Genomic DNA, 18,312 nt, shown 5'->3' with positions numbered 1-18,312 from the left:
GAATTTTAATTAAATCGAACGCAAATAACTTAAAAATACTAATATATCATTTACCCTATTAGTTCTAGTTTTTTCATTTTGTCATTTTGCCTTTTTGCCTACCTGTGTATTTTCTCCGCTCTCCCTCCTCTGTACCCAGACAATATAAAGAAACCGTTTTGCCGCTGGAAAGAGAAAGTTTTAAACGTTTCGATAATCTAATACAGTTCAAGCTTATACGATTTACGAGAATCTTGGGGGAGGAGAGAGATGGTAACGTCATCGGTGGTGAACACTTATCCACTGTCGAGCTACACCTTTGGCACCAAAGAGCCGAAGATGGAGAAGGACACGTCCGTGGCGGATCGCCTTGCTCGCATGAAAGTCAAGTAATTTAATCACTTTTTCCTTTTTATTCTCTTGTTTAATTACATGTTTTGTAGGTTTTTTAAAAACCCTAAATAAACCCTAATTCACCTTTTCATTTTCCAGAATGCCGAGCTAGAGTTGTGTTTTTTTTTTTTTTTTTTTTTATGCGGTTTAGATTCGCTTTTCCTCTGTGTTATTCGGTTTCAGAAACAAGAAAAAAAAAAAAGAAAAAGAGTTCATTTTGAATTGCTTATTCTGAACTGTTCGACTTAGTTCGGTCGATGATCTAAGATTCGAAACCGTAGTTTCTACACTTTCTTATACCATATTGGGAACTGAGGGGAATTTGTAGAGCAAAACGAAATTACTGATCGAAGTAATAGATATTTGAACTGAGCTTGAATTGTGTTTCTCATGTTTTAGATTAAGGAAAACTTTCTACATTTTTTCTATTATTGATTAATTTTGAGCTTCGATGAATATTCTTTTTTTCCTTTTCCAAACCCCCAAAGAAAAACCCAAGAAAGCAAATTCGGGATCTAAACTAATCTTTTGCTTGGTATGAAGGATGGAAAGAGGTGAGGATGTAAAACTTGTTAATCTGATGGTTAAAATTCATAACCATTCTTTTTACTTTATATCTTAAATGTTAGATTAATAAATTTTCTTTATCATCCCTTTCCATCTTTCCTACCAAGCAAAGCCTAAAAGTTCTCATTGAAGATTTAAATGGGGATGGAATAAGTTTACTTTGAATATTGGCATGTTGAAACTTTACTTTATATAAGCACAAGTTTGTAATTGCTTCTTTTGACTGCGAGTTGCAGTTATATGAAAGAGGGCATGAGGACTAGTGTTGAAGCAATTTTACTGGTATGTTAATTTGCTTCTGGTTTGCCATGCTGCCATAATGTTATGTTTATTCTTCATTCTCTTTTGTGAAAACTTATAGTAATATTTTTCACTCCTAGCTTTCTTTTCTACACACCGTAGTCATGTTTTAATGTTTTTATTTTCAATTATTCAAATGATAATCCTATGTGGCCTGCTTTCTTTAAATTTGACTAGTAACAATCTTTTTTTTTTTTTTTGTAAAAGATTCATTGCATTGAAACGTCAGAAAGACTTAATGCTCTAGTAATATTTAATTTTTTTCATAACAATATCTTTCTTTATTATGAGATGATAAATGCATTTTATTGGGGATGTGATGCTTCATCATTTTTCTGAGGAGGAAAAATTAGAATACCCTGTAAAGTTTGAATTTATTATGAGATAGTAACTTTAACATTATGGCTTCTAGGAATTTGAAACTACTATATTCAGAGATGTAAAATGCTAAAGGTTTACTTGTTCAGTAATTGGTTAAATAATAACTTGACTCCATTCAGAAAGAAAAAGGTCTTTCAAATGTGCGTAAAACCTTTAGGTAATGTTTGGTGCATAGGATGATGGACAGGTAAGATGATAATCATTTTATATTATGTTTGGTTTGTATCTAAAGAAAGAGATAAGATTACAAGGAGGATTAATCATCCTCTTGGTATAGGATGATTCAATCCTCCCCTAGGATTGATCTTATATTTCCTATTATACCATTAAAAATTACATTAATAATTTACATTGTATAAACTTTGAGGAAGGATAATTTTGACCAACAAATAAATTATCTTGTCATAATCCATGCACACATCAAACACAAGATAGGATGGCATTATTTAGTCTAATCCTATTCATAATATTATCTTATCCTATCATAATCTTGTCTACCAAACACGTCCTTAACTCTTACTTATCAATTTAAGGCCGTTACTTCTTCTATCTATAAGGTTGTGTATTATTTGTTTAACAAACAAGGAAAAGGGTCGTTATGGTTTATCAGCTTTTCGTTTTTACCAATGCTGCTCCAATATCATAGCCCGATTCATACTTAAGCATCAGCAGTCAACATTTCTGTGCATTGCACATATTTTATGATACAAAGGGATGCTTTTGCATCTTAGAGGTCTATAGCTTGTAAGGTGTTTACTTATGACCACAATAGTCTACCTGGCAGAAATTTACAACTTTGTCTTACATATGTAAATAGGAAATTGTTCTTCAAGAAAAGAGGAATTACGTCCTAATTAATGAAGGGTTCCTTCTTAGAGGCACAAGACTTTATATGTATAGGATCGACAATGGTAATATCTAAAGGAATTAGCATTCTTTTTGCCATTTTGAGTTTGTGTTGTACTTTTGCTGCTTTCTCTTTTATCTATAACTTACCAGTTACTATTATCTTTGTGAAGGTTACAATAATTTGGGTTCTAAGATGATCGCTTTAATGCTTATTCTTAAATTGCTTATACTGTCTTCTCATTCAGGTCCAAGAACATAATCATCCTCACATTCTTCTTCTGCAAATTGGGAACACATTCTGCAAACTTCCTGGTGGTCGCCTGAAGCCTGGAGAGAACGGTATCTTCTTTTTAACTTTTTTACTCCTACATCATAATGCTGATGTTTCTCCATACATCTTTTCTGCTGTACTATTTTGGAGATTCTATGTTGCTTGTAACCCCTATGCTCTTCTTTTTTGCTTCAGAGATTGAGGGTTTAAAAAGGAAGCTGACCAGCAAGCTTGGAGCTAATTCACCTGCTCTTGTGCCAGACTGGCAGGTACAGATTTGTTGTAATTATCTTACTTGGATGAGGAGGACAGGTTTTCCTCACAATTTCCTTTGAACTTTGCAGAGAGATAGTTTGGAAACAATTTCTTTTAATGCTTAGTTCTGTTCCTTGTTATCTTGTTGCAGATTGGTGAGTGTGTGGCCATCTGGTGGAGGCCCAACTTTGAGACCATAATGTATCCATATTGTCCTCCCCATATCACAAAACCCAAGGTAATTTTCTGTTGTTCTTGGTCTTTGTGTTACTTCACATGGCTTTTATGAGCTATGCTATCCTTTCTTAACCTCCTCTATTATCAATATTGCAGGAGTGCAAGAAGCTTTTCCTTGTTCACTTGTCTGAGAAAGAGTACTTTGCAGTACCAAAGAATTTGAAACTTCTTGCTGTGCCGTTGTTTGAGCTTTATGATAATGTTCAGGTAGGGAGTCTACCTACACTTAATCCATTCTTCAACTTGATTTATAATTTGAGTTTTGTGCTTTTCTCTTCCTTCTTTTTTTTTCTTTTTTTTTTTTTTTTTGTATTTGAGTTAATAAATATGTGTTTGGAATTCAAGATTTCAAAAGCTTGATAAAGAGGAAATGGAGAATGAACTGTGTCTGTGGCAAATTACCCTTGTCAGATCATATGTTTCTTCTCTGAAATTATTTCTGCTCTTATCAGCCGACTATATTACCCCAGTTATTTAGGTCTCCCTTTTCCTTTCATCTGGATTTCTACTGCTAATTTCCTGCATTTTAATGAAATGGTAAACTATAGTTTTGTGGCTTATATGTACCATGTTTCTACTTTTTCTTTTGAAAAAATAATAATTTTTAGCTTTATTGGCCATCTGGTTCTTCCATCTGACAACAGCACTTAAATGTCGAACAGAGATATGGACCAGTCATATCAACCATTCCTCAGCAGCTTTCTAGATTCCAATTCAACATGATTACTACATGACTTTGGCATGGATGTAAAGAGTGCCAACCTTACTGCTTGCTTCCAGACAGCTACATCGTAAGAATATTGCTTGGCTTCAAGAGCTGGAGCTGGTGGTATTTAATGAGAGACTTTTGTGTTACTTGGGTTTCCTAAGTTGATTAAGATGACTGAAACGTTGACACTATGGTAAACTCTTGCACTTTAATTTGATTACAAACCATTTTTTCAGCTTATATATAAGTTTAGAGTCATTACTAATCAGAGTCGTATCTTGTATGGGTCCGTAGCCACGCTAGTGTCCCAACTTAGATGGTTTAATTTAATGGTTTATATTCTTTAAGAATGTTTAACAAGCTATTGTTGTGGGGTTTAATGGGTTGTTATATCTTGGTTATGGATGTGTGATTGTTTAGATGTAGAGCTGTTTTGCTCCCAGTGTAATTTGTAAGGTGGATCATTAGTTATGACTAGCGATGTTTATGTATCTTGGTTGATGATTGTTCATCAAACGGGCTTACAATGCAATCATGTATTTGAGTCCCATAAATGAGAAGTTTATGCTTGATGTCGGTTATGAAACAGGTAAATTAGTTTGTTGGATTTTGGAGTGTATTATTTCTACTCGACAGATTGGAATTATGGGCAAAGGGACCGCAGGTACGGATGGTTCCTTTGTGATGGAATGAAAAATACCGAAGCTCCTATTATCTGTATCCTGGTGAAAATTGTATAATTTTCATATAATATAGATGTGCGAGGAACTGTGAGAAACTGTTCAGTTTGTTCGATGGAGGCATCTTCATTGGTTGATTACTTGGCTTATTTTCCCAAGTGGTTGGGGGTCTGGAATTACTTAAATTCAATTTGAGTGGAACATTGTTTTATTATTAAAGAGGTTGGGATACCAGAAAGAATTGGAAGTATTAAAATTTAAAATTTAAATTAATTAAATATTAATTTTTAAAAGTAATCTTATTAATTAATTATATTAAATTTTTAGTCTTATAGCAAGGGCGGCAATAGTGAAAGTTTTACTCACCATTGAATGATTATTGATCAAAATCAGCAGTCATTCCAAAAATTGGGTGACTAGTTATTTTAAGACAAAAAGATAATTAGAAATTACTCTACTCGATTATTATATTTAAGTTTTAATAAACAAAATCAATGGGATTCCCTCCCATACTGTTAGGGCTAATCCAGTCCTCTTCCAATATAGAGCGATGGAATTGCCTCAAATGTTGGATTTCATTGATCCTCTCCTCTGTCTCTTCTTCTTTGTTTCCATTTTTTTTTTCTCTTTATAAACGTTCCTTCCTCTTTTGCTCAAAATTTTTTAAAAAAATGTAATTATAAAAATAACTTTAATTTCAATTTTGAAATATAAAAAATAGCCCTAAAAGGAACCCACAAACTTCAAATTATTTAAAACAAATTAAAATTTTCTTTTATATCCAAAATAAAATAATACGTCAATTGACATATTACTTGCAATGTTATAACATGATAAAGTTAAAAAAAGGTCTATTCATTATAATTCTAGAAGTTTAAGGACAAACAAATTAATCTTTTAAATTTATGAACCAAAAAAAAAAAAAACATGGGATCTAAAATTAGAGAACCGCGTATGTAATTTACCTTCCATTAAAATTGGTAATGTGTACGAGCAAGTGAACAGCCGCATAGACCACAAATTTTTTCCCTCCAATAAAAGTAGCTCCAAATATGTTTATATCAAACTAAAAAATGCAACGTGCCAACACTTGATTCTCCCCTCGCGCAAATCAGATTATGAGAACTACTTGTTGAAAACCACTATTTTGACAAATTGTCATCTCGTAAATAGAAAACTAACTCTAGAGAGGTAGGTTAAAGTTGAGAGGCTTTCTCAGGTTTCGTCATTGGTTGTGATTTTTATTTTTTTTTTAATGTAAAGTTTGGTAGCAGAAAGCTGACTTAAGCAATTGCGTAAGTTAGCACGACAAGGCATCTGCCAGGAAAGGTTGATCACTTGACTGCATGAAAAACGACGGGATTTCATTAATTTAGCCACAGTAAATCAGAACATATTATCTATAATTATTATAATATAATTAATCATTTATAATTTAAGATTGTGTATGATTCATTAAAAATTCTGTAAAATTCATATTTTTAAGTGATGAATATTTATATAATTTTTTTTATTATAATTGATTAATTATATAAAATTGTAATAAAAATTTATAAGTGAAATGCTTCTTAAGCAAACATGCGTTACTGGGTATAAGTATAGCCTATATATATATATAAAAATCAATTAATAATATTCATCAAAATTGCGATAAATTTGCATGAAAACCAACATAGTTAAGGGAAAATTAGAGAAAGAGTGAAAGCTCTCATGTTTAATGGGACAACAAGTTGGGTAGACTTCGTTAATGATTTTATGGAAAAAATAATTAAAGAGATTAAAAATCTCCGAATCTGAATGTTCGATCCTTTTTTTTTTTTGGAATTATGCTTCAATCATGATCCTAACAAAATATGTTGCTTTCATGTGATAACAACTTAATCAAAATTTTAATAAAGAATCTTTTAAATCAATTTTTAGGATTTGGTTTTTTTCTTTTTTTTAAAATACGGTTTTTTCTATTACTTGATTTGTAAGCCAAAGAAAAAAGGTCGGTCTTTCTAACTCAGACTAATCAGCAATCTTAAACTCCAAATTTAATAATAAAATGCAAATTTCAATACGAAAGAAGATGTCCATCACGCTCATAAATGGAGCCTTAAAATATTCTTTTACGTGTGTACACTTAAAATTGTATTTCCATCACATTGTTTAGTTAGAATTTTTTTTCCTATACTTTATGTATTTACAGCTTCAGACAAAATTATCAAACCAAACAAAAACAAACGGGCAAAAAATCTGTCCTTGTTTTCCCATCATATGAACACATTTGTCAGAAACTTCATCGAGTTGCGTAAATGGAAACAAATTTGTTACAAAGTGTCAGCCATCAACACCTAACAAATTTATCGCGAATTTTATCAAGGTAAAAGTCGCATCAGATACAAAATCATTGGTTGCCCATGGAATCGGACCAAACTAATTGTTTCATTTGTTCTCGGAACAAAAGAGCCAAAAGAAATATGTATAACAACATCTGGCTAATCGCAAATTTTATTTAATAATTAAGCTACAAAAAATTATAAAATTAATCATTTATAGCAGCCTTTTAACAAACATGTAAATTACACTAATCAAATACAATGTCGTGTTTGGTTCAGTTATGAAAAAGGTTTTTTTTTACCGTAAAAACAAAAATAAAGTATTTGGATCTCAAATTTTTAATTTACGCAACTAGTTCATTTTACTTTAGCAATAACTGATTAAATTATAAATTCTTTAATTAAATACTTTTTAGAAGAGAGAAATGTTGATGTGGCACCTAATTGAATCAATGTGTTAATATATTACTGGTATAAACATTAAAGTATAAAAATATGTATGATTTTAATCTATATGTACCTGTAGGATTTTATTCATTAATGATTATGTATGATTTTTTTTTCTCAAAAAATAAAATTTGGATCTCGTTTTCAACTTAATAAATAACATAACCTATATATTTTAGTTTGAAATAATTAAGGATTGTCGGCAACAATATCATTGTATTTAAGGCAATGCATGTTTATATTTCATGAAATACAGGCTCTCTAAAGTTCGGCAACAAACTTCAATCAACTTTATCAACCCCTTCCATTTTGGCACGTGCATGTAATAGAAAAAGCTTGTTGGACAGTACATTTTTTGTAAGAGATATGAGAAGTTAAAAATCTTGGATCCGTCTCGAGTATTTGATTTAGTGGTTAAAAACGTTTGAAAAAATATTAAGGGTTTGATTTTGAATTAAGTTTTTTTTTTTCTTTTATTTGTATTAAGATATGAGAAGATAAAAATCTTAGATCCTAAATTTTAATTATAAAATAATAGGGATTAGTTAGTAGGAGAAGAAAAGCTTAATTTATTTTGTGAATTATTAAGGATAAATAGGAGCTTCAAGTTGACATAGCCAAATTATTAATATGAACTATAAATGATATTCTAGAATATGTTAATCCATGGGCTACGACAATTTAATTTTTTATTCATTTAAATAATATATTTCTTCCAAGTTGAAAACGTACGTATACAAATCTGTCAAAAAGCTATGAATATGCAGCAATTTCATTATTAGAAATTAAAACTTAATGAACTATAAAAAGAGTGAACGGTCCATAAAGGGCAATGATTTATTAATGATTGCAAAATGTTCATCTGTCCCAAAGAAATAAAGCAGTAATTGATCTTTATACCCAAAATCCCGACCATCAGATTTTCTGAAATAATGTAACAAAGCATTTGGTACGCGTTTTATTTTTTTAGGTAAAAAAAATTTAGGGTAAATAGATTGTTTAATTTTTTAGATTAGGGTAAGATATGTCATCTTTTTAGGTAAAAAAAATTTGGGTAGATGGACTGTTTAATTTTTTAAGTCAAAGTAAGATGTGTCATATCTTACAACTTAAGACAGGTGATTGCAGATTATGCATTCGAAATGATCATCGACAAGATTCAAACTCAAAATTTTTTCATTGAAAAAAATGATCTTAACAAATTAAATTAATCACTTATTGATGATATGCGTTTAATTATTTGAATAAAACTGTCTATTTGTTTGAAAAATGAATTTTTTTTTAATAAATTATAAAGTCTTTGAATCAAAGTATAAAGAAATTATGCTTGCTTGTTTGAAGATATAAGAATGAAAAATTCGTATCAGTCGGACATAAGATTTATTTATTTGTTTATAATATAAATAAAAAATTGTTAATAAATTTATTAATTTTATTGATAAAAAAATTTTAAAAAAAATTAAAAGTATTAAAAAAAATTTTCTTTAATTTTTTTTTTCAATCTTTGAAGATATCTATAGACATTTTAATTTCCCATTGTATCTACCACTGCTATGTACTGCCAAACAAAGAAAAAGAACATTGAACTATATATTTCTACTAATTTTACTAGCTATAGAATAAATGGTCCAAAGACTGCTTATAATTAGTTTTTTTTTATTCGTTAATTAAAGACTTTGTAGGTTAGGTATTACAAAGTCAATAAGATTATACAAAGTAATATTGCTTTAGAACGAACACAGGGTAACATTGACATTTCTTAAACTTTGGTGTGTTTGAATGTGGTATTTGAAAAAGAGACTTTTATTTCAATGAAGGTTTTTAAAAATTAAAAAATAAATTTATTTATTTGAGTAAAAATAAAAAGGCATTTCAAAATTTATGTGAAATATCAGGAGAAAATTTGAGGTGCTCAAATTCTCTCTTGAAACTCTAATTAAATAAGTGGTTTGTCAAGAGTCTTCTAAATCATTCATCTCTTTATTGCACAAAACTCATCATAAAATACAAAAAAGAAATAAATATAATTTTATTTAACTTTAAATTTTAATATATATATTTTATTTTTGCATTATTAATAATATTTACATTTTTTAAAAGTCTAATGAATCCATGTTGCATATTTTATTTGTACATATGTATTTTTTATCTTTAATATAATTAATTTTCTTTTATAATTATTTTTTTTATCTCATCAAATTTCCTTTCTAAGAAACACTTATCTAAACAAAATAATTACAAATACTAATATTTTAAAATTACAAAATACCTTATTTTAAATTTTTTTCCAAATTTTACAATTATCTGATCAAACGCACTATTATAGGTTTACTCTTTCTTCCACAATGAAAAACTTAAAAAAAAAAAAAATGGATAAAGAATTCTTTATTTGACACTCGACAGCGATAAACTTCACAGCTCATAATTAAGTACTAATACTAGTAGAATTAATTTCTTTTTCATTTCCAAAACTAGTAATCTTACAACTAATCTTTGCTTTAATACTCGTAAAACCTTTTCGGATTGGCTATTTATTGCTTTTGCCTCTTCTCCTCTAAACTGCCCTTAACCTCATTGCTTTTGGCTCTCTCTCTCTCTTTCTCTCTCTCTCTCTTTATTTCTCTTTCATAAGCCAACTTTTTAACGTGTAACAAGGCGGGCACTGCCTCTCTCAGGCAAAAAATGGGTTGCAAGTCAGCTGACAAGCCAAAAGCTAAGCACAGGAAGGGGTTATGGTCACCTGAAGAAGACCTAAAGCTCAGAAACTATGTCCTCCAACATGGCCATGGTTGCTGGAGCTCTGTTCCCATCAATGCAGGTCAGTTCATTACTCTTTTTCTTTCTTCACTCCTTGTCAGGTTCTTTTACACCCTTTAATTAATTTTTAGCTTCAACAAAGGAAATGGCATTAAAAGATTAACCCTTTTTTATATTGATTGTTATTGAGTCCCTTTTAATTTTTCTGGAATTTATTTGTATCCAACTACATTATGGATTTCATTCTCTTAAAGGGTTGTGTATGCTGTTTCATTAAAATGCACCTGTTTTTCTTTGCTTTGGGACTAATTTATCTAATTCATGCTTGTCCTGAAATGAGTTTTTTTACCAGTGACAAACCGACACTGGCAAATGGCAATACAGTGATTCAATGTAAGATCATGCCATGTTTCAGGACCAAGTTGTTCTTTATTTTACTTTTCTTCTAACCATTGAGGAAAAAAAAAGGGGTTGTTCTTACAAAGTAACTTATGTGATGTGGAATAAAGATTTTTGTACGTTGGTTTCCCTGTCTGCCTAAAACATTCAAGAATTTTTGTTGTCGTTACTCGAGTCAGCAACAATGAGTTTGTGATAAAATCTTGCCTTCGGTTAAAGGAAAGCGATTGATTCTTTTATTGTGTGTGAGAAAAGAAAAAGAAAGTGAAGGAGATTGATAATGATTTCCTTTTCAAATGACTAAAATAGTCTCTCAACAGTTTACCCTGGTTTGTTCTGATGAGTTGTAAACTTGTAAATACTTCACTTCCAGGTTTGCAGAGGAATGGGAAGAGCTGCAGATTAAGGTGGATTAATTACTTGAGACCAGGATTAAAGCGAGGGATGTTTACGCCGCAAGAGGAGGAAACAATCCTGGCCCTTCACCATTTGTTAGGCAACAAGTAAGCAAGAAGGCTGTTGCATTTACTGCTACACCCGACTGTATTCAGTTTTTTTAACCTTTCCTATAATGAAAAATTATCCTTTGATTTACGATGAACTAACGAGGATGATCTATTTTTTGTTGACCAGGTGGTCCCTAATTGCAAAAAATTTGCCTGGAAGAACTGACAATGAGATAAAGAACTACTGGCATTCCTATCTGAAGAAGAGAGTGGCAAAATTTGAAGAAATGGAAGCTCAGACGAGGACTCGATACACCAACTCAAGCTCTGAAAATACAGAATCTACTGTGTCTCCACAAAATCTCACAGACCAAATTCCAAGCTATGAATCCTTCCAGCACATTGAAAAATCGTCAATGACTACTGATCAAGCTGTTCCACAGCATTTTGACTTCGCTAAAGAGCCACATAGAAGCTCACTACCAAAGCTTTTATTCGCAGAGTGGCTATCGCTAGATCAAGAAGGTGGAAGCTTCTCGAATTCAGGTAAGCCAGTGGCTTCCTCAGATGGACTTAATCATGGTTCAAGTTCAAACTTCCAGGATCCCTTCATGAATGCATATTTATCAAATGAGGGAGCATTTGGAAGTGATTTTCATGATGGACTAAGCAATGCATCAGTAAATGAAATGTTTAGCTCACAATTCAAGTTCGAAACGCAGATTTCAGGAAATGAGTTTGTTGTTTCTATATCTGGGGACGACATATGTCATGATTTCAATATCAACGATGATGTAATGTACATATAAGGGCATCGTTCCATGGAAACTTTTGAAATAAGCTACTTTCAAGAGATACCTCACTTCTGTATCGTTCACAAATTCTAATAGTTTATATGTGTTTTTGAAAACAAATTGAACTCTCAAATAATTGGGTTCTCTTGAATCATTGAGAAAATAAAGATATGTATTTCTGGTGTTTGTTCTCTTACTTCACAACTGTGTTCGAGTGCCTCTTTAATGTTCAAAATGAGTTTGGAGTGAGTTGGAAAAGGTTTGAAGTAAAAAACTACCTTTCCCTGCAAAAAATGACCGTTGCAGAAACCCCAAAGGGATCGATTCCTTAAAGCAAAATATGCGTTTACCCGTATATGGGATTTAATCTTATAAAGAGGGAAATGATCCCCTACATCTCATATTATGTTCTCTAACGTATTAATGATTTATTAATGACTTGAAAGGAATATTTAAGATATATTTGTTCACTTTTCTTTCTTTCCACAGTTTTCTCAAGTTTGAAATGTTCATTTCACAATTATTTAAGGCCAAATATTTAAAATAAAAATTAAATAGATTTTGAAAATATATTTTTGACTTAAAATATAAGTCTAAAAATAAAATTTGCAAAGTAAATTTCTTGGACTTTCTTTTTGGCTTAATATGAAAGTGTTTTCTTCACTTTATATTTTTTTCAAAATTTAATTTCTTAAAAAAAATATTAGAGCTCAAGAATTTTTTTTTTTTGAAAAATAAAAGCACAAGTCAAGTAAATCATATTGATTTTTTTTTTCCTTAAAATCAATAATGTTCATATTATATTAAATTCAAAAAGAATATATTTTTTTTAAATATCAATTTGGACTTGTGTTATTCTTCCATGAAGTTGCGTCAAAGTACAGATTCCAACAGGTTGTATTTGATATCGCTTCTCTGGTAACAGGATTACTTTTATATTTCTCGACTTCCTGTTTCCATCTCTGGTTGCTGAATCATTTGGTTGACTTTTTTTTCATAAGGATTTTAATATGAAAAAAAAATAGTTACAGCTTAGTACCATCTATCGTATTATATTACTTAATCATCTTTCAGAAGAGTAGAGAATTTTTGGTTTCCAATGACTTTCTAGATAAATTCAATGGGAGCACCACTGCCATTTTTGCCAGCTGGTGTAGGTATGTTGAAGGAGCCAAACTTTGCTTTACCTCATCTACACGTTTATTGATTTCCATTAGGCCAAGGAGGCTCTCTTTGTCGTTCCGAAGAAGCTCAAATAGTAGTACAATAATTCACCCAAAAGTCAATGAGTTTGGCCAAAGACCTAGGCTTTGTGGTTCACTTTCTAGCGCCAGGGGGGGGTGGGGGGGAGGGCGCATTGTGAAAGGGTCAGCTACAGCATGTAATGCAAGCAAACTAGCATTCTAGCTTGATTGAAAACTTGGATTTAGAAATTGATCAAGGAACCAAGATCAATGTGCCGCCCTTTTTACTGTTTCAAAATAAATGGGAAACTTACTACACGAAACGTATATATAACATACATGATCATAATGTTTTTTCATGCAATTGCAGGCTTCATGCCGTGGATACTTTAAGTTGTTGCGGTGAATAAAGCTTCTTTGCTCCTTTTGGCACCATGGCTTTATGCTCAAATCTACCAAGTCCTGATTTTAGGAATTGTACAAAGTTGATATTAAGAAGTCGTCTGTAAGGATTAGGCTAGCCCATAAAATAACTGAAGCAGCAACAGCAATGATTAACGTTTCCTCCCTTTATATGTTCCCTCCTTGATTAACGTTGGAAGGAAAAATGGAAACTTGGGAGCAATATATTGATACAATGACTTTCTTAAATTATATCCTCCCTATGTTTCCTCTGCTTTATTAACAATCAAATATTATAACTGTTTCAAAATTATTAAAAATATAAGCTATAAACCAGTTCATGGCGATATTACCGAATCTAATAAAGCTAGATGATCTTGTAACTTTCTCAATGAGACCATAATCAAACTTGTCAAACTCCTTTAGAAGATCCTGCAAATAATGGAAAGCTAGTTTTCTTGGATAGGGAGAATAGGACAATACGATGAAGCAGATTCCATTCACGACCATATGTATAGCTTATGGTAAAAAGGGAAAAGGTCAAGTAAAATAGTAGTAAATAATTTAACGAATATCTCATAAATTTTGTGATTTTGTTTGGTAAAATGTTGTTTTTTACTTTTTGCTATTTGTTTTTGGTTTTTTATGTAAATTTTATTTTTCGACGCATCTGCAAGCTATAAATACATGTAGGGCTCCTCTTTTAAGTTTGATCAATGCTGTCTATCAGAGCATGCCTATAAGAATAACTGCAATTTTCACACACTTCTAATTAACGTTTGTAACTGGACTCTAATTGCTCTAACCCCCACTGGAATCCATTTTTATGAGGGCCAATTAGCAAGGAAAGTTATCATCTGGCAAGCTGCAAGCTTGAACCATGTTCGTTTAATTATATTTTGATAAACCGACTCTGAGGGACTTTTCCTTAGTCCACACATTCCTGTTAAATAACGGCCATTCTCATATAAAGAAAATTGCTGACCATATTTTAGATAAGAACCCCAGGTGAGCATGATTTCAAAGCTGACCTAATATATTTTAGAACTTAGCCCTACTCAAAAGAAGGATGAAAATGAGTAAATGTACCGAATTTACCACATTCCAGGTGCACTGCTATAGCATCTAATCTGCCAGGAAGGACAGACAATGAGATCAAGAACTTCTGGAACACCCATCTTATAAAGCGTCTCCTTTCCACAGGCAATATACCGCAGACCTTCCTGTCCAATTTCCACCTATGAATCAAGCATTATTAAATCCGAGTCACCTTCAACCCGCCACACTGTTCAATGGAAAAGCGTCTAGCTTGAGGCAGAGGGCCGCTTGTCAATGGAATCCTCAATGATGTATTCCTCATCAACAGGTAAAAACTGACTGTGACATCTTTCTTATGTTATGGAATTCTGATGTGGGAGAAAATTTCCGAAACACTGCTAAGCATCCTAAGAAAGAAGTGAAAGCCCTATGTCCCAAAGACCCAAATATCTTCATCCACAAAATTTGAATCAAGTTCATACGTCAAATGTGAAGAAAGACCCACCATTACTTGTGGTTCTGGCACCCATGAACAAGTTGATAGCTGTAGCCCAGGTTTAGACGCATTAGCTTATTCAGACTCCATCAACTCCAATGAATTTTTGGATTCATCATATACAGCAATGAAACTGCTGTTAGATCTAACCTAGCTAGTGATACTGATCTGGGATTTTATATATATATATATATAGGAGACCGCTTCAGAATAGGGAGGGAGAGAGATTTTAAATATCAGGATTTGAACTCATTTTTAAGGTGGTTGCAAGAATCAATTCGAAATTTAATTTTTTTTTTTTTTGATCTTTGAGAAGGTACGGTTAAACGGTTAAAAGGAGATTAAAACTTGGATATAGCTGGTTGCTTCATTCTAAGTTTGCTTGCCCACAACTTCTCATAAATCAAAAAGAGCCTAAAATAGGAACCAAGTAGGGAAGATAAAAGAATTTCGAGTTTTGTGGTCTACCAGTCAGTAATTAATGGCTGAAGATGTTTTTTGTTCAATAATCCAGTATACAAGAACAAGGCTATGTGCTTAAAAGAGCTGTATCTGGGAAATTCTGTCCAAAGAATAGAATGTGAAGCTATATATTCTTATGTATTTTTGGCCTAGGAAGATTTTTGGAGAGGCTTAACATACTTTATTCAACTTATGTAAGAGCATCCTACTTTGGAACAGGGATTTCATAAATGCCACTTCCTACGCCTAGTCCTAAAGGAGCTAAAATTTTCAATTGCAGCATTCAAGTCACAAACTAGAAGTTGCCAGGTTGCTGCGTTCTGGACTTTCAGCTATGCAAGAACAATATGAAACTTAAATAATTTACTTCATTCTATAATCTTCACGAGTCAACATTATTACATTAAACTTGTTTCTTACAAATTCAATAAGTAATTTCTTCCGATATACACACACGCAAACAGAGAATAATGAAAAATGGCCAATGCCGCACCATATAAACCAGACAAACACATCTAAAATTAACATGACCTCTCAAAAGAAATATACAATGACCCAATTTTCTAATCCAGACTTTTTGAAGAATTTTATCCTCAGAAACAACCAAGGATCTTCTTCGGCGTAGTTCCGGTGGCACGGTACTTTGCAGCCATCTCCTCTGCCTTGAGAAGATCTTCCCCCCGCTTAGCTTCAACAATTGCCTTCTTCTCTTCTGCTTCCTTGTGGATTAAGGCTACCTTGTTTTTCATTTTTTCCACATATTCGGCCTTTTGCTTCTCTAATTTTTGCTGCTCATGTAAAATTTAATAGTCATGTTATTAATAACTATTCTGCTTCAAATTACATATCAAACTCTTTTCTTAAAAAAAACTGAATTAATACCTCAATTTTTTTCAGCTCAGCTTCCATAGCTGCTTTCTTGCTATTCTCCCAAGCCTCAATAGAAGAAAGCTTTTTCTGAGCTCTGCTCAACAATTTCAATAAGCTCGAAGTTCAGTAACATAAAAGCCTAACTGAATTAAATAAAAGACCCAAGCTCCAAGTTCAATTGGCTTTTTTTTTTTTTTTAAAGTAAAGGACATCATCTAGAGCATCGCAACCACAAAATCTAAACCAAAAGCAGTTAAAAAAGCTTAATTGTGTTTGCATGTTATGCAAAAATTCATACTATGAAGTTTCCTTATATTTTCAAAAAAAAGAAAATATAGAAGTTAAATAAAGACCCAAGTGAAGAAGTTCATACTTGTTCTCAGCTTTGCTTTTTTCACTTTCTTCCCAAGCTTTGATTAGTGAATTTCGCTTCTCTGTCGCAACTCTAGCAAGAACAACATCTGGACAAACAAACCAGTAGGGAACATTTTCAATTAATCATATTAATTACATTTATTGGGTCATTATTAATAAAAACGAAGATTTTGATAAACGTAAGACTGAGAGATTACCTCGATGAACAGAACCCTCCTTGCTTTTCTCCTCAGTCGATTCCACCGTCTCTGCCATAAACACCAAAATTAAATTAAAAGGAAAAAAACAATACAAATAAAAATATTAAATTGACACAAGAAAAAAAACAAAGAGATAAACGGCAAGCTAAACCAAAGAAAAAAAAAAGAAAACTGAAAAGGGAAAAAGAAAGTTGTATACTTTCGACTGCAGGGAGTTCTGTCGGCTCAGCAGGCTTTTCTTCAGTAGCAAGAGGTGGGATTATGGATTTTTCCTCGGCAACATCTTGGGGGGCTGCGGCCGGTTCGGGAGCAGGCAGCGAGGCCGGAAGCTCCGAGGGGGTCTCGGTTTTAACCTTCTTGGATTCTTCCTCTGCCATGTGTTTGTGCTAACAAGAATCCTTAGCAGAAAACAGGGCGAGTTGAAACAGAAGAGAGAGAGAGCCAATGGGTCGATTAGCTGAGATATTATAGTTGGGGTTGGATGAGAGTGTAACTGTAGCTTCTTCGATTGACTGAGCTGAGCTGGATGGTAAGGTACAAGTGGTCTATTGTGCTTTGGCAGAGAGTGACCCAAGCAGGCGTTGAGATGTACGTGTAACTATCTTTTTGTCCAAACACCCAAAGCCAAAATTATCTTAAAAAAAAAAACGATTCCTCTGGTTTTTGCTGTTCATTCGATCGAATCATTGAAAGGTGAAAATTGCGGCCGAAAGTTAAAAAAAAATCTCCTTTTGTTATTGGTTTTTTAATTGAAAGATACTTAAGCTTAAAAACTCGTTTATTCAGCCTTAAGTTTTGAATTTGTCAGAAATGAACCCAAGATTTTTAACGTGCTGGTGCAAATATTTGTCCTGATTTAGGATTTTTTTATGATATAAGGTGCAAAGAGAAGTTTCTCCAACAACAATTTGTGTCACAATCGTTTCACCGGAGTTGTTAGACCAAATCATTGAACTAAAAGGAGATTAGGTTCAATTCTATATCAAGAATATAAATGATATATTAGTATTTATAAAATTTTAGGTTCAATTAAAATAAAATTTAAATTTGACTCAATTATTATTGAATTAAACTCAAATTCGAATAGTTAAATTTATCGATTGAATTGAATTTAAATATTTTTATACCACATTCGAATAGCTTACAAATCTAATCAAGTTTTATATTTTAATTATTTTAATTAATAAAATATTTCAAATTCGAGCTCAAACTTGAGTATAAAAAATCAAAATTTTATTGAATATAAAAGTTAAATTTATTTTTATGAGTTAATTGAGCTTAATCAAATGAGCACGAATAGCTCGATTTTTATCTTGAGTCAAACTTGAATAAAAAAATTAAAACTCAATTGAGTTTGAACAAAATTTTGAGCCTCGAATTTTGAATCGAGCTTAAGCTCGAGTTTAATACTATATCAACTTGATCTCGATCGATTACATCCCTATTTTGCAATGATCAATTAAAAGTATTATTATTTTTAGGATAAACTTTAGAAATATT

At 31.9% G+C, this 18,312-nt stretch overlaps 3 protein-coding genes across 4 annotated transcripts; 2 read left to right on the top strand and 1 right to left on the bottom strand.

Annotated features, from left to right (window-relative positions):
- Window positions 1-70: 70 nt before the first annotated feature.
- On the top strand, window positions 71-4,535 carry LOC111310013 (pre-mRNA cleavage factor Im 25 kDa subunit 2). Of its 2 annotated transcripts, none has more exons than XM_022909099.2 (7): window positions 71-368; window positions 1,176-1,221; window positions 2,715-2,808; window positions 2,936-3,009; window positions 3,147-3,233; window positions 3,329-3,439; window positions 3,895-4,535. In XM_022909099.2, exons 1-7 carry the CDS (start codon window positions 250-252, stop codon window positions 3,964-3,966), a joined length of 603 nt encoding a protein of 200 aa, XP_022764834.1. In that variant the 5' UTR covers window positions 71-249; the 3' UTR covers window positions 3,967-4,535. The 2 variants fall into 2 exon arrangements, with proteins under 2 accessions (XP_022764834.1, XP_089621867.1); XM_089765741.1 differs by having other exon boundaries at window positions 94-368; window positions 3,877-4,535.
- A 5,414-nt stretch (window positions 4,536-9,949) lies between these two features.
- On the top strand, window positions 9,950-11,970 carry LOC111316485 (transcription factor LAF1-like). The gene is made up of 3 exons (XM_022918427.2): window positions 9,950-10,207; window positions 10,919-11,048; window positions 11,179-11,970. The coding sequence occupies exons 1-3, from the start codon at window positions 10,072-10,074 to the stop codon at window positions 11,798-11,800; spliced, it is 888 nt and encodes a 295-aa protein (XP_022774162.1). The 5' UTR covers window positions 9,950-10,071; the 3' UTR covers window positions 11,801-11,970.
- Window positions 11,971-15,715: 3,745 nt separating this feature from the next.
- LOC111316475 (remorin-like) lies at window positions 15,716-17,266 on the bottom strand. The gene is made up of 5 exons (XM_022918418.2): window positions 17,012-17,266; window positions 16,810-16,860; window positions 16,611-16,698; window positions 16,250-16,331; window positions 15,716-16,155 (listed from the first exon to the last, which is right to left on the bottom strand). Exons 1-5 carry the CDS (start codon window positions 17,187-17,189, stop codon window positions 15,961-15,963), a joined length of 594 nt encoding a protein of 197 aa, XP_022774153.1. The 5' UTR covers window positions 17,190-17,266; the 3' UTR covers window positions 15,716-15,960.
- Window positions 17,267-18,312: the final 1,046 nt, after the last annotated feature.

Source organism: Durio zibethinus, chromosome 9, assembly GCF_047325235.1.
Source record: "Durio zibethinus cultivar Kanyao isolate XHJ-2024 chromosome 9, ASM4732523v1, whole genome shotgun sequence".
Taxonomy (NCBI): Eukaryota; Viridiplantae; Streptophyta; class Magnoliopsida; order Malvales; family Malvaceae; genus Durio; species Durio zibethinus.
The sequence above is the reverse complement of the archived record's forward strand: the minus strand, read 5'-3'. Positions and strand labels throughout refer to the sequence as shown.

Bases quoted from the DNA above. Each gene is read 5' to 3' on its own strand.
- LOC111310013 (XM_089765741.1), top strand. From the start codon at position 250: ATGGTAACGTCATCGGTGGTGAACACTTATCCACTGTCGAGCTACACC. The intron at 369-1,175 runs GTAATTTAATCA...TGCGAGTTGCAG, and splicing joins CTTGCTCGCATGAAAGTCAA to TTATATGAAAGAGGGCATGA. The intron at 1,222-2,714 runs GTATGTTAATTT...CTTCTCATTCAG, and splicing joins GTGTTGAAGCAATTTTACTG to GTCCAAGAACATAATCATCC.
- LOC111316485 (XM_022918427.2), top strand. From the start codon at position 10,072: ATGGGTTGCAAGTCAGCTGACAAGCCAAAAGCTAAGCACAGGAAGGGG. The intron at 10,208-10,918 runs GTCAGTTCATTA...CTTCACTTCCAG, and splicing joins CTCTGTTCCCATCAATGCAG to GTTTGCAGAGGAATGGGAAG. The intron at 11,049-11,178 runs GTAAGCAAGAAG...TTTGTTGACCAG, and splicing joins CACCATTTGTTAGGCAACAA to GTGGTCCCTAATTGCAAAAA.
- LOC111316475 (XM_022918418.2), bottom strand. From the start codon at position 17,189: ATGGCAGAGGAAGAATCCAAGAAGGTTAAAACCGAGACCCCCTCGGAG. The intron at 16,699-16,809 runs GTAATCTCTCAG...TTGTTTGTCCAG, and splicing joins GGAGGGTTCTGTTCATCGAG to ATGTTGTTCTTGCTAGAGTT. The intron at 16,156-16,249 runs GTATTAATTCAG...TTACATGAGCAG, and splicing joins CTGAGCTGAAAAAAATTGAG to CAAAAATTAGAGAAGCAAAA.